Source organism: Epinephelus moara, chromosome 14, assembly GCF_006386435.1.
Source record: "Epinephelus moara isolate mb chromosome 14, YSFRI_EMoa_1.0, whole genome shotgun sequence".
NCBI lineage: Eukaryota > Metazoa > Chordata > Actinopteri > Perciformes > Serranidae > Epinephelus > Epinephelus moara.
This window is the reverse complement of record NC_065519.1, coordinates 33,638,552-33,652,081: the sequence shown is the minus strand read 5'-3', so window position 1 is coordinate 33,652,081 and position 13,530 is coordinate 33,638,552. Positions and strand designations below refer to the sequence as shown.

The 13,530-nt window shown below is 45.1% G+C and overlaps 1 protein-coding gene across 2 annotated transcripts in view; it reads right to left on the bottom strand.

Moving 5' to 3' along the window:
• runx3 (RUNX family transcription factor 3) overlaps window positions 1–13,530 on the bottom strand; it is a 31,930-nt gene that overhangs the window by 5,901 nt on the left and 12,499 nt on the right. Inside the window, exons 4-5 of one of the 2 annotated variants that reach the window (XM_050061836.1) lie at window positions 9,106–9,252; window positions 2,189–2,263 (exon numbers count right to left, since the gene is read on the bottom strand). In XM_050061836.1, coding sequence (XP_049917793.1) covers window positions 2,189–2,263; window positions 9,106–9,252 — 222 coding nt within the window. The remainder of the gene's footprint in view (window positions 1–2,188; window positions 2,264–9,105; window positions 9,253–13,530) is intronic. The other variant, XM_050061837.1, reaches the window with a different exon arrangement.

The window sequence follows — 13,530 nt, the reverse complement described above, 5'->3', positions numbered from 1 at the left end:
AGCACTCTCTTTCCTCCTCTAGCTCTCAAGCATAGCGCCATGCACTTATTTAATTCTGCAACACCACGAGTGGAGTCTTCCTCCTCCTTTCTGCTCAGCTCAAGAAGTCCACTAGTCCACAGTCAAGCGTGTAACCCAGATATGACCGGAGGTTTGCCTCATTTGCATATGGGAGAAACTGATTTTGTTTGTTAACATAAGAGCATGTTTGAGGCAGCCACGTCTATGTGTGTAATTGTGCACGGAGTTATGAGTGTGTGTGTGCGTGCGTGTCCGCATGTGGTGGCCCTGGCAAAGGGGAGATGCAAACACAGACGCTCACCTGTGAAATGTTTACTCAGGCTTGATGCAAACTGTGACGGCCAGCGCCCAGGGAATGGTGTCTCAGGCAAATAAGTGGAGGGGAGGAAATGAGAGAGAGAGAGAGGGCAAGAGCGAGAGGAACCCTCATCCAGCTACACACATTACGCTGTGCAGTGAGATTGTTTTCCTCAGATGATCCCTAAAGAAACGCCGCTGCACTGCAACTCCTTTCAGAGGCAGAGAGCTTTCTCTTTGATTTACTGACTGGTTCGGTTGGTTTGAATAGCGTATGCCATTAGGATGAGTAATTATTGTTGATAACAGGGTGATGATGACAAGGCAACACAATGCCAGGGCAGAACTGCCAAAGAATAGGAGACCCAAATGAACACAAATGATCTCCAGGTGTTTTTTTAAGCGCCAAGGCTTTGGGCCGAAGCATCATGTCCAATGCAAATGATAATCACCTCTGTACTGTGACACCGTGGTCAACAGCCCCAAAGCCTCATCCATGTTAGGCACTTTATCATGTGAGCACAGTGAATTTTGCATGTCACCAACTTGTGACATGAGTACAAGCATGGGGAAAGGATGTTTGTGATGACAAATAAAACCTGAGATTTTCCTAATGCATCAACAAACAAGGTGACATGATTAATATGTCTGTTTAAGTAAATCCTTTTCTATTAGAGACATGAAACTTCCTTGTAAAGCCACTGATGTGATGTGTGTTTTGCTGACCCTAGACCATGCATACTGTTATTGTAAGGATAATGGTATTTGAATACAAGTAGCGTCATCATTTATTACACTTTCTTGCATCTCTGCCACATGTGCTTTACTGTCTAAATGTCCTGGCAATTCAAGTTTAGGCTGAAATGCCTCAAACATACACTTTTACTAACCGTCACTGTCAGTCACATTTTCCACCTTGTCATGAATGTCTTGCTCTGCAGTGAATCTGCCTCACACAAGTAGTAACACATGTAAATATGTAATTCCCTGGTCTCAGCTTCAGGCATTGTGCTATTTCTGCTAAGCTGTAGAAAAGAGAGCAAGAACAGTGAGAATCTGAAAGTCTTTTTTTTCCTTTGTTCTGTGTGTGTTTGAATGTGTGTCCTCAGCACAGTGTGAGTGGATGACTCAGCATGTCTGGTGTTGTGTGGTGGTTTCTGGGTAGGGGACAGATAGAAGACTGTGGGGGCTGTTAGAAAGCAACAAAGGTCCAAATCTCCAAGAAACAAATAAAAGAAAGTGGGAGGGAGGGAAAAATAAGGCAGGCAGGGTGGTGGCGTTCTAGGAATGCAATGGGGTGTAGTAGGGCCCTACGGGCAAAACGAAACAGACTCCAAAATTGTCACAACGAATGGCACACCCTATGTTATGCCCGCCTCTCCCGCTGCTCCTCTTCAGTTTTGCTTGTTTCAATTTGAAAGGCTGTCGTAATGTCTAATTAAAATAAATACGTTTGGAGATCTTCAGTTTGTTCCGAGATGTTCTTGAAGATGTAACATCTGAAGGTGTGAACGCTCCTTGGCAGTCCACAGTGCCTCAATTATCTCCCCTGTATTTTTCGAGCCTGTTTGCTCACACTTAGTAATTAAGGCCATTACTTAGTAGTGACCTCACCTCTCATGCTGCTTGCTGATTGGGCCGCACATGATGATTACGTCTTAGCAACTAACAAACACCCTTCAAAACAATTTTCTCATTAACACACACAGAAGTACAGAGATGCATGTATATGCACTTTCCTCAAATTCACATCAAATTTGTGGTCAGACTTCATGTGAGGAAAGGCTTGAAAGAGTTGCCTGAAGCAAAGTTACACAGACGTCTATGGCGTGGTAAAAAAGTTAGAAAGAGGGGCATTGCGCTGTCTCACCTGGCCATGGTCTCAGGTCCTCCTCCACTTTGCATGTCTTCAGAGCGGGGGTGTCCATTTGCTCCTGCCACAGGGCTGTTATAAGACACAATATGAACGAAAGGTGAGCACTGGGATCTGCTTATTTGAGATAAATCAGTGAAGGAATTCTGTTTGTGCAGAAAAGCAAAATTCCTGTATTTTGTGGAAGGGAGAGAGAGTGTCGGATGTATATTTATGTGTACAGCAGGGGTCTTCAGATAAATTTGTCCAAAGGCCAGAATTTGAAAAAAGAATCTAGATCAAATTAGCCTATCATCATTCGATCATTTTATTAATAATTGTTTAACAATATAATACAATTCTTGTAATGATAAACTAAAAGTGGATAAAACAAAATGTTACATAAGAGCATATGAAAAAATGACAAGAAGATGTTAAAGAAAAGCAAGTGGTAAATTATTTTTTAGATAAGAACTATTAGTTTGTCCCCATTGTTGCATGAAGATATGGTACAAGCCACTCCATTTAGTGGTTTCAGTTTTACCTATCCAATCTGCACTGTGCAACCAGCAAAAACATGGGTTAATCAATCACTGGACCCCATCCCAAGCTCAAACTGCCAGCTTTATGCATTATAGTAGCACAACTGGCAGGACTGAGGACAAAAATATGGACAGAGACACAGACTTAGTGCAGCGGCATGTGTTTGTGTGAGAGTCGCAGAGAGAGGGAGAAAGGAGGTGAAAGATGGACTGTTCCATGCAATGTTTCTGTAAATAATTGATAATGAATGATCTGTGATATTTTCTAGTAATCTCACCTGAACCTGTGGGTCAATAATAAGCTAATTAGCTGACAGATTTATAAAGTACCTGCGGGTCAAACGCATTTATTTGGGGTTAGTAAATCACGACTACATTTTTTCCATCTCAGTTTTTTGGGGTGTGCTTTTATATAGGCAGAAAAAACACTAGATATTCATAATACTGAAAATCTTGTTTTCCTCCTCAAATTTTATTAATTGGTTAGTATTCTGTGGGCCAGATGTGAAGCTGTGGTGAGCTGTATGTGCCCTGTGGGCAGCCAGTTGATGATTGCAGGTGTACAGGGTGAGGAAGTTTCTGCCTGTGCCATAGAAATCTGAAGCACGATCCAAAAAAAACCTCTCTTTGTGACAGACCTGTCAAAACTGTCCTGACATCTGGTGGTTTGGAGATGTGTCTTCCTGTCACAGGTTGGCCTCTGCTGACTGAGCAGTGAAGATTGGGAAGAGGAGGGGATGGTTTTCTCACCAGAGTGTGATCAGGCTTGGAAAAACATGCTTGATGGGTGCATGAGAGATATTTTTGGGTCTTTCAGGCGAGACACTGGAGGGGCAGCGGAGACCTGTGAAGTGCAGGACTCTCGCTAGCCTGTCCAGCCGAGCTGTCAGGAAGCGAAGGAGGGTCGATGAACTCCTGGCCCAACGCGTGGGACCCTGCTTCACACTTAACGGCCACACCACAGGAGGGCTGACACAAACAGGGGCTGTTTGCTCTCGGTCTGAGACGGGGTAGATGTTACAAGACAACTAGCACGGAGCTCTGTGGACATGGGCAGTCTCAGCATATTGGCTGTGCTGATATCTGGTCCCCACGCCTCTGAACAGTGTTGTTAAAAATTTCTTCAAATGTATATCAGTATTTAAGACATAAACCTGTGTGTTATATAACCACATTTTTTTCTCATGATGCTCTGCCTTTAATGACAGCTGCGGTCAGTCATGTAGTATCACTATGACTCTGCCCTCCGCTGTTGAGATACCGCAGTATAGTAAACTCCTAACCTCCTGTAGTGGCAATTAGGATGGAGAAGGATGCCAGAAGCAGAGAGGGGGGGGTGGCGCTGGGCTGTTCACCTATAGCCGCACTGGGCTCAGCATGTGTAAGATCTGTGCTTCCCCTGGAGCTCCTCCACTTCCTTTGCAAAGGCCCAAATCAGCACTCAGTCACCGAGAGGTCCTGCACTATACCTCACAATGGCAAATTCTTACACATAAATGGCCTTATTCAGAAAGGCTTGCAAGCAGCTGGTGCGATTCGCTCAAGAAAATAAACATTTCCTTCAAATATTTTGATTGGCCGGCAGACAACGTCAATAGCAGAGGCACAGATTACCCCTGTTAATAAGAGGACCAACCCCCTGGGCGGAGCTGAGGAGCGGGGAGGGTAGGGGCTGGGATGGGAAGAAGCAGCGACTGCGTCACTAATAAGTAGCTTTGGGGTGGTGCCAGTGTAGTTTTGGGGAAGGACACAAATAAACACATGCACTGCTTTTGAAGTGCATGTGTAGATGAAAGGACTGGCTGAGAAGATGTTTGAGCCAAAATGGCGTCCATCCTCGTGACTCCGGATCCAGCAACGCCTCTGAGACATGTAATGCGCCTGCCGTAATGAAGCGTGTCATTGAGACACAGTGAATGCCGGTCCTTGTGCTGGCTTCCTGTTTCGCTTAGGCCTTAGGCGTCGCAACGGGGAGAGAATGTGAGAGAGCAAGCAAGAGAGAAAGACAGACGCCAGCGAGGGAAGGAGAGAGAAAGAGAGCGTGTTAGAGAGGGGAGGAACACGGCCTTGGCTCAGCTATGTGGGACATTTGATATGTCTTTTGAGCCCTCACTTATAACGTGAGCAAAAACAAACACATGGGCTGAAAAATCCTATGTTCTCTTTGAGAGCTCGTCGTCCTCCCACCCTTCCCCTCTCCCCAGACTCAATAGAGACTGTTCATGGCACACATGTAGTTTCTGTAATTGCTGAAATGTAAAACTCAGCCTGACTCTGATGTGAAATTATAACTTACACAAACAGTTGAGTCTGGTAAAAAACAACTTGCTCTCACTTCTCTTTTTCTTTCTTTTTTTTTCACCAAGGAGGCGGCATCAAAAGATTCTTTTTTTTTTGTTGAAGAACAAAAACATTTTCAGTTTGAATTATTCATCTCAGGGTCACAAAAAGAGAGTAACCACAAGTGAAGCTTTCAGGCACCATAACAAATAAACTCCGTGGCGGCCATTGACATATTATGTAAATAGTGGAGTGCAGAAGTAAAACAGAGTGTCTAAAGGACTGGTCCAGATTCCTACTCGTTTTGGTTGTATTGGCCTCAGAGGGCCAGCTTCCTGCTTGGGTTTGGCAGAAATCAGCATGAAACCCAACTAGCGTGACGGCTATACTCTTAAGTCCACACCACAGCTACCTGACGGTGCTAATTTCCTGTCTCGCTCTTGCTTCTAATTGGCTGATCATGTCATTCTGGATGTGTGAATTAGTGTGAGACTCTCGGCCGCAGCAGTAGCAGAGTGCCGCCTCGAACCTGGGGGGGCCGGCCAGCTTGTTTACGTGGTGTAAACAGTGTGGTCACTGTGGACGAGGCGGGAGGGGCACGGCTGCATCGGGCTGGTCCTCCATCAAACAGGACTTTCTCAAGTTAAGTCCAGTCCAGATGCCACAGTCTGAACGTACTGGACAAGAGGGCCAAAGCACAGCTGTGGCAGATGTGTGCCAGTTGTGCAGGAAGAAGCCAGAGATACCAACTCTTGTGGAAGTGTCATTAATAGAAAAGGTTTGCTTTTTTAAAATAGAACTTGCCGGATAAATGCTGAGCACATTTCAAAAATGAAACGTGTATTATATTATTTCTGCGAGATTTTACTGACATTTTTAATAACATCACCACATGGGTGACACATTCAGACAGACAGGCACACACACACACACACACACACACACACACACACACACACACTTCTGGGCCCTCATCAAAGCATTGAGCACTTGACTTGATGGCGGAACGTTATGCTAGTATCTGATATTCATCTTCAGAGAGGAACACACAGGTGTTGGAACAAATAACATGTTAAATGATACCACCTCAAAAGTGCCAGGACTTTTTTTTGGATGGTTAAATTGCTGCTGTATTTCTTTTTTCCCCCCGCTCTCACTGTTAAAACACATTTAAGTTAAAAGAGCCGCTTTCGTCTCGGCTGTCTGTTAGAGGCTGTGCCAGGGGCTTGTTGAGTTTTGTCTGCATTTAAAATGGAACAAGGTAAAACTGGAATCTGTTTTCCACTTTGAGGAAAATCAAATTTTCGTTCATCTGTTTGCTTTTCTCAAGAGTGGAAAGAACTGTGTGTGTATTATGAATGCAATGTCACAGTTAGATATTAAAGGATGAACTGCATTCTGTATCAGCGGAAGAAAAAAAAACTGCCACCCACAGACACATATAGTATACACATGTACCTCACTTGAGGTTTTGAAAACCAGAATAACAATTTAGTACTTGATTGTCTGAGTGTCAGATTTGCTTGACTGCACTAGTTGAACCACGCATTTTCAACCACACACACACACACACACACACACACACACCACACACACACACACACACACACACACACACACATACACATACACACTCCCTCCACCCTCGCTGAGAATCATTCCACATGTCTAGCAGGCTTACCTGTGGCCACAGAAGAACAAAAACAAGCAGCGAATGCAGCGTCTGCCAGCGTGCAGGAATCCTGTCACTGCATGCACTGTAATGAGCTCTTAATTACCCTGTCTGTCTGGGGCACTAGCGGAGAACTTGCAACACTAGCACACAATTGTGTATGTGTGTGCGTGTGTGTTTTGTATTTTCAATGTGCCTATGGTGCAATCGTCTGTGTGTGTGTGTGTGTGTGTGTGTGTGTGTGTGCGTGCGTGAGATTTAAGAATCCAGGGTAGCATTGAGCAGATGTCTGGAGAGGCGTCCTGTTGACAAGAAAACTGAGACAGTATTTCATTGCTCAGACAACAATATGAAGCAAGGAGGCTTTAGGAGGAGATGACACTGTATTTTCTTATTTAGCTGTCTTCAAGGGGGGAAATGCAAGGTTCCAGCCGCGGATAATGGAAAACATCTTTTGTAACAGTGAGGCGGGAATCCATTTAATTATAACGTGTTGATGGGCGATCTATCACCCGGCAATTCTCAAACAAACAGGCTCCGGGATTTAAAGTATCTGCAAAATACAACAGCGTCTGGCAGGGCTGCCAAAAGCAGAGACGTGTGTGCTGTTGATATGTAAACACTTCCCTGTGTGTCTCTGAATGGGATTTATTACAACAAGTCTATTTTTGTTTGAGCTTCGCTTGTAATACTGTAGCGGTGGCGTTGTTGTCTGTGCGTGATTCTTACACATACAGGAGCGCTGTGTGTGTGATGTGAGCATACGTTTCCAGTCTACTGCTCAAGACACTCCAACAGATAGACAAGGTGGGAGGGAAAAGGGCCCTACTGCTCTGTTATTTAATTATTTTACCACTCTTGCCCTGCGGTATGCCGTCATGATGGTAATACCACAGATTAAGGTGTGTGGTTTTTACAGCCCTTCCCCTCGTCTGCCTCACTTACACACACTTCTTATAGACGGCCTGCAGTCACTGGCAGCTGTAACATGAAGCTCAAGGCCTTTACTGTCTCTGACGGTTCCAACTGATATTAATGTGTTGTGTCTGCTCACCATGTATGTACTGTACATGTGTGTGTTGCAACATAGCAGCCCTTTGAAGCCTGACAAGGCTATGACGCTCTAATTCTTGTCCTAATCCCGTGCGAGGCAGATGAGAGCAGAGCAAAGAGCTCCTCTTCGTCTACTGTCTGGACCAAGTCTGTACACCTCTCCCTGCCGACCGGAGCCCCCACTGGTATTCAAGGCAGTGCTCAGAAACTTAAAGCTCCCAGTGTAAGCTTAGCTGCAGGGGGCTTTTTATTGGCAGACAACCTACAAAACTCACGCCAAACTCTAACCCATCAGAAAATTATCATCACAGTAGCTGTATTGTGTTGAAGCTCCGCAACGTTTATTTTCAGCGTAACCGGTCGCCGGTGTTTCTAAAATGGCTGATATGTTTTCTTCTCGGTACAGGCTGTGCGATAGAACAATCAGTATCAACAGTAAGTAAGGGCATGGGGGAAGAGGGCAAAAGACCCCGTGTTCTCCGCAGTCAGCTGTTAGATAGGCCCATACTGGTGACTCAGCGCTAGCTAAGCTAAGCACAAGGCCAAACACTGCTGTATGGCTGTGATACACACTGATAGAGTTCCACCCACACACGGCCCAGAGCTCCCAAACAAGCCCTCCTGTACACAGCAACATGCTGATACAAAGGTAATGAGATTCATTAGCTAGCATGAGAACTAGAGAGTGGGTGGAAGAGGAGGGCATACTCTGTGTGTGTGTGTGTGTGTGTGTGTGTGTGTGTGTTTGTGTGCGTGTTTAGTCTGTATGCTTCCAGACATGGCATCCTGTTAAAGAGGCTCTGACATATGACAGAGAGTGAACACTCATCCTCACTCCAACCATCTCCCACGCAGCTGTCCACAGTACACACACACACACACACACACACACACACACACACACACACACACATACNGGCGGCTGTTACATTCCTGAGGCTGTAGTGTGCGGTGTGCGGAGGCCAGCTTCAGCACCCAGGCCAAGCTCGGTTGGCAGCATCCGCCATGCCACCTGGCCACAGACTCAACCCTGCACGCTGTGGGGCCCGGACCCACCAACGCAGGGCATCCGGGGACAGAACTGACACGAGCTTCCCCTCGGACGGCCAACACACATAACAGCTCGCAGATTAGTGGAACAGAACTCGAAAGCCCCACGTGGAGGAAATTCACATGAAGGGCTTTTGGCCTAATGCTGGGTGAACTGCATGTACTGTGTTACGGATTTGTATTTCAGATTACTTACCCACCGGCCAAAAAAAACTAAATATGTTTGTTTTATTGAAGGAGATATTTACTTCCATGTAATGGTGGTTAATGTGAGCTAAGTGTACAGTGTTGTGGTGATTTAGATGTTGGTTGTGGTTGTATGTATCAGTGGTCCTCACCTTGTGTGGTGCTAAGGTGGGTTTGGTGGCTGGGGCGGGGATTATTGCTCATTGGGCCTATCCGCATAGACCGCTGGTAGCGCTCGATCTCTGACAGCCTGTCCGAGAACTGCATCTTCTGGGGGTCTTCTATCTTCACTCTGTGCCCTGAAACAGCGACATGACGAGGACGGGTTAGAGAGAAATCAAGGACTTGCCAATTTACCACCTACACAACCAGGAAAATTGCACAAAATGGCACTTAATGTTTCCAGAGTTGTACAAAAATAGCAAAAACAATAACAAAGAGTCCTGTTGGAAAACCTTTCCTTCTCCCAAATATTCTTAATGAAGCTGGGCATGTTTGACATGTCCTGGCAGAAAACTTCTCTTTGCCTGTCTAAACTGTAATAAGTGTAAAATTGACTTGGACTGTGAGGACCATCAATATCCTACAGTGTAATTCACACAAACTCACACAGGATGAAATTATATAAGGGGGGAGAGAGAGACACTGTCACCATGTTTTCAGCTTCCAAATGCAAAAATATTATTAGAATGTGAGCAGACCTTGACATACATCGGCTAGACGCTAAGTGTTACCCAAGCTGCACCTGCTGCAGTGTCATCTGCAGATAACGATAGCGTAAGTGGTTGAAAATAATTGCTTTAGGAATGCTGTTTTCCCTGAACCTCAAGTCGAAGAAATAATAAACTGTGAATTGTGAAATAAGGCATATCTATGATCTGCTGAAACTAAGTGATCTTTATCTTGCCACCTTGCTTAAAAAACAAGAAACAGTGAGTAGATCTACCCTCAATATCCGCCCCTCATTCTCACACAAACACACACCCACACACACCCACCCACACACACACACACACACACACACACACACACACACACACACACATTCAGGTCTGACTGACACAGCACTTAGTCAGAAGGAAACACCCAGACAAGGCTACCAGACCATGTAGTCATCAGTCTTAAACATAACGGATAAAGAAAGAGAAAGACAGAAAGAGAGCTTCTTTAGGTGTGTGTGTGTGTGTGTGTGTGTGTGTGTGTGTGTGTGCAGGATGTGAGAATTAACTAATAAGTGAAGCATATCTCCTGCATCTCTTTTGTCCAGACCGGGAAAACTAACCAACACACTTAGCGCCCTTATCACTTTGATGTCCCGTTCAGGGAGATGGTAAGAAAAAAAAAACCTCTGAACATGCCTATTATGTAGACACACATGTACGCAGACATGTACAAATACACATGTTCCCACACACACACACACACACACACACACACACACATATGTGCACATGCTGTACATGTGAACACACCTTAAATGTCAGACGTGAGTCCGGATGAGGGCTATGTCTCTAATGGGAGGAAGAGATTTTAATGTAACTATCAATGCACCAAAACTGTGTGTGAACCGGCATGTATACATTCTGTGGTTTTCTCCCTGGCATCTCTACAGAGTAGCCTAATGTGAAGTAATGGCTGGATTTGAATATTTTATCACTATATAAAGGGGGCAAGGCAGACGGACCAATATGGATTTTGCCCGTCCTTTCTCTCCACTGACCCATGGGCAATATATCTTCCCTCGGAGGCTGACCCATGGGTAAAGTTTCCTCTCGTTTACCGCTCTGTCCATTTGTTTGTGCCCACCGCCTCCCCTCCATCCTCTCTTTACGAACTATATAGAAATATCTAGCTTTGACAGCCCCCCAACACACATGCATACAGATACACAGAGGGGACACAGGCACGCACTGATGCACAGACACAGTGTCTGAATGCAAGCAGCCACTGGATAACCTCCTGTTCGAAGTCAAAATGCGGAATGATACTTTTTAAATTCACACCCTCTGATCAACACATCCATTGCACTTTTATGTGTGTGAGAAAGAGAAAGACTCAGTCATGACTAATCTGTCTGAGCAGAGAGCAGTTCTGTTGCTGCTCTCCAGCTGTTTGTTTTCCCGAGTATTAGGACGTTTGACGCCAAAGGAAGGGACTGTGTGTGTGTGTGTGTGTGTGTGTGTGTGTGTGTGTGTGTGTGTGTGTGTGTGTGTGTGTGTGTGTGTGTAAGTGTGATCCCACCCATCGGCCCACCAGTTTGCTCCGTGCCGTTACTCAGGAACTTGGGTGGACACAAGCCGACACACACTCTGTAATATCTTTTTTATTCACGCTCACATGTGGCCAGTCTGTCTTCTCTTTAAACTGTGATGGAAGGAATGAAGGCCTGCGTTCTCTCTCTCTCTCTCTCTCTCTCTCTCTCTCTCTCTCTCTCTCTCTCTCTCTCTCTCTCTCTCATATACACACACACACACACACACACACACACACACACAGCGCCAGGTCCAGGCTCCATCACCCACATAGACACTGTGGCTACTGTCTGTTCCAGGCCAGAGCAGGAGCGGCCAGGGGAAGCGGCCCTCCAAATATAGCCCCTATATGTGTCCTTGTGTAGTTATTAAGAGATTTACACCACCTCAAACGGCTGAGGTCAGGGAAATGATACATCCCACCGCTCTCTGGTTGGAAAAAAAAGGCAGACGGCAGGGGGAAAAAAATGATAATTGGTCAGTTTTTCTGCGGCCAGTGGTGGTCTAAGATGAATTGGCTGGCTCTTTAGGGATGAAAGTGATCATTCAGCTGCCCACAAACACACACGTACACACACACTTGAGCCTAGCTGTGGATCCCGTGGCCCAGTTCCAGTTGGCAGGGACACACTGCGTTTGGCGACATACTGTTCGAAGCTTCCAGTAGGGGGTTTAGTGGGCTGCGAGAGGGTGATTTTTTTGGAGGAGCAGAGGCTTCATTAGAACGAGGCCTGGAGCTCATTAACCCGGGGGCCCAGAGTTGCTGTTAACACTGCTAATCAACTGGGAGGTGGCTCGAAACTTTCTTTTCCCCTTTCCCTCTGTTTTTCTCTCTGCCTTTGTCTCTTGGATAAAATAAACCTATCAGGAGGGCAGCACACTCACACATACTTCCTTTCATATTTTTTTAATCCACTTCAATTGGATTTTTAACTGTAGCTAGTAAAAAATTAAATTTGCTTTCTTTTAATTTGCATCTGTGAACATTTCACAAGGGATTTTAATCTATTAAAACTTTGTGACTGCCATAGGAATTGTGATAAGACTCCATATTTCTCTCTATGTGTATTCCATGACAGACAAGTTAAGAGGCATTATATGCTTAACTACCAAATAAAAGAACTATGTCATGATAATTATTTTCCCTTTTCATAATAATAATAATAACAATAATGATAATTACAGTTTAGTCTCACTTTCATTTGAATTTTGGACATGCAGGAGTTCTTTGAGTAAACTGATTGTTTTTCATTGACATATAACTGCACTGGAAGTGATTTTAAAAAAAATTAATCATGCAACAGGCCTCCTAAACTTTTTGTCTTTGCATTTCTCCCCTGCACATTAACTCTTGATGAAAGGAAACTTGTTCACTGTAGCAAAATTTTGTAAGACTTATCTAAATCATTACAGTCTCTGCAATACATCGCCGGAGAGACTCAGCCTGTATCTTCCAGTTAAACCTCGTGTTAATGCGCTCTCTTTGGCCAGCTGACCCTGCCTGCAGCCACAGTGTTTCTGCTCCGACCGCCAACATTTGACTTCTACTCTGCAGGTCTGTGGGCCAGAGGGGTGCCAGCAGCTCCACACCAGCCCCATTTCAGAGGGGTTTCTGTGGTCGGATGAATATTTAATGTGTCAGGGTGCACTTAGGAGAGAATGCCCTTGTTTTTTCTCTCTATGATATCATAACCACAAGATAGAGCTGGGAGATGGGGGCCCAATGCACACATGAGGCCTAAACAGCAGCGCTCAATAAGCACCCAGAGCCGAAATGGATGCTGAAGGTTGTAGATTTACTAGCCTCCTCTCAGAGTAGCGGTCGCATCATCTGAAAGCATTATGGAAGTCTATGAAGAACAAATAAAATGCTTGATATAAAATGTCTGGTATTAACGATGTACTGAAGGGCGATGGCTGTGTTTTGAAGAAATGGGTGTGCCGTTCTCAGCCCCGCTTTGTTTTGTGTGTGTGTGTGTGTGTGTGTGTGTATATGTGTGTCTTTTTATTTCCTGATAGTGTTTTATCTTTGCTGCAGAATAACTTGAAATGTGCTTTGCTCTGCTGCTTTTGTGCTTTGAAGCGCATGCAGATAGATTCAAGTGTAAGAGATGTGAAAAGTGTGAAGCTATTTTTCAAGAGATTAAACCGGGGGATTCTAAGGCTAGACCACATGAACAGCAAACGCAACCAAGTCTTGCCCTTCCCTCCACAAAGCCCATATCAGCTCAACACAGAGACGGTGTTTGCTCAGTAAGGTGACAGCCGGGCCTTAAACACTGACGCCACAGCTGAATGATCACCCAATACGACCTGTTTCCTCCC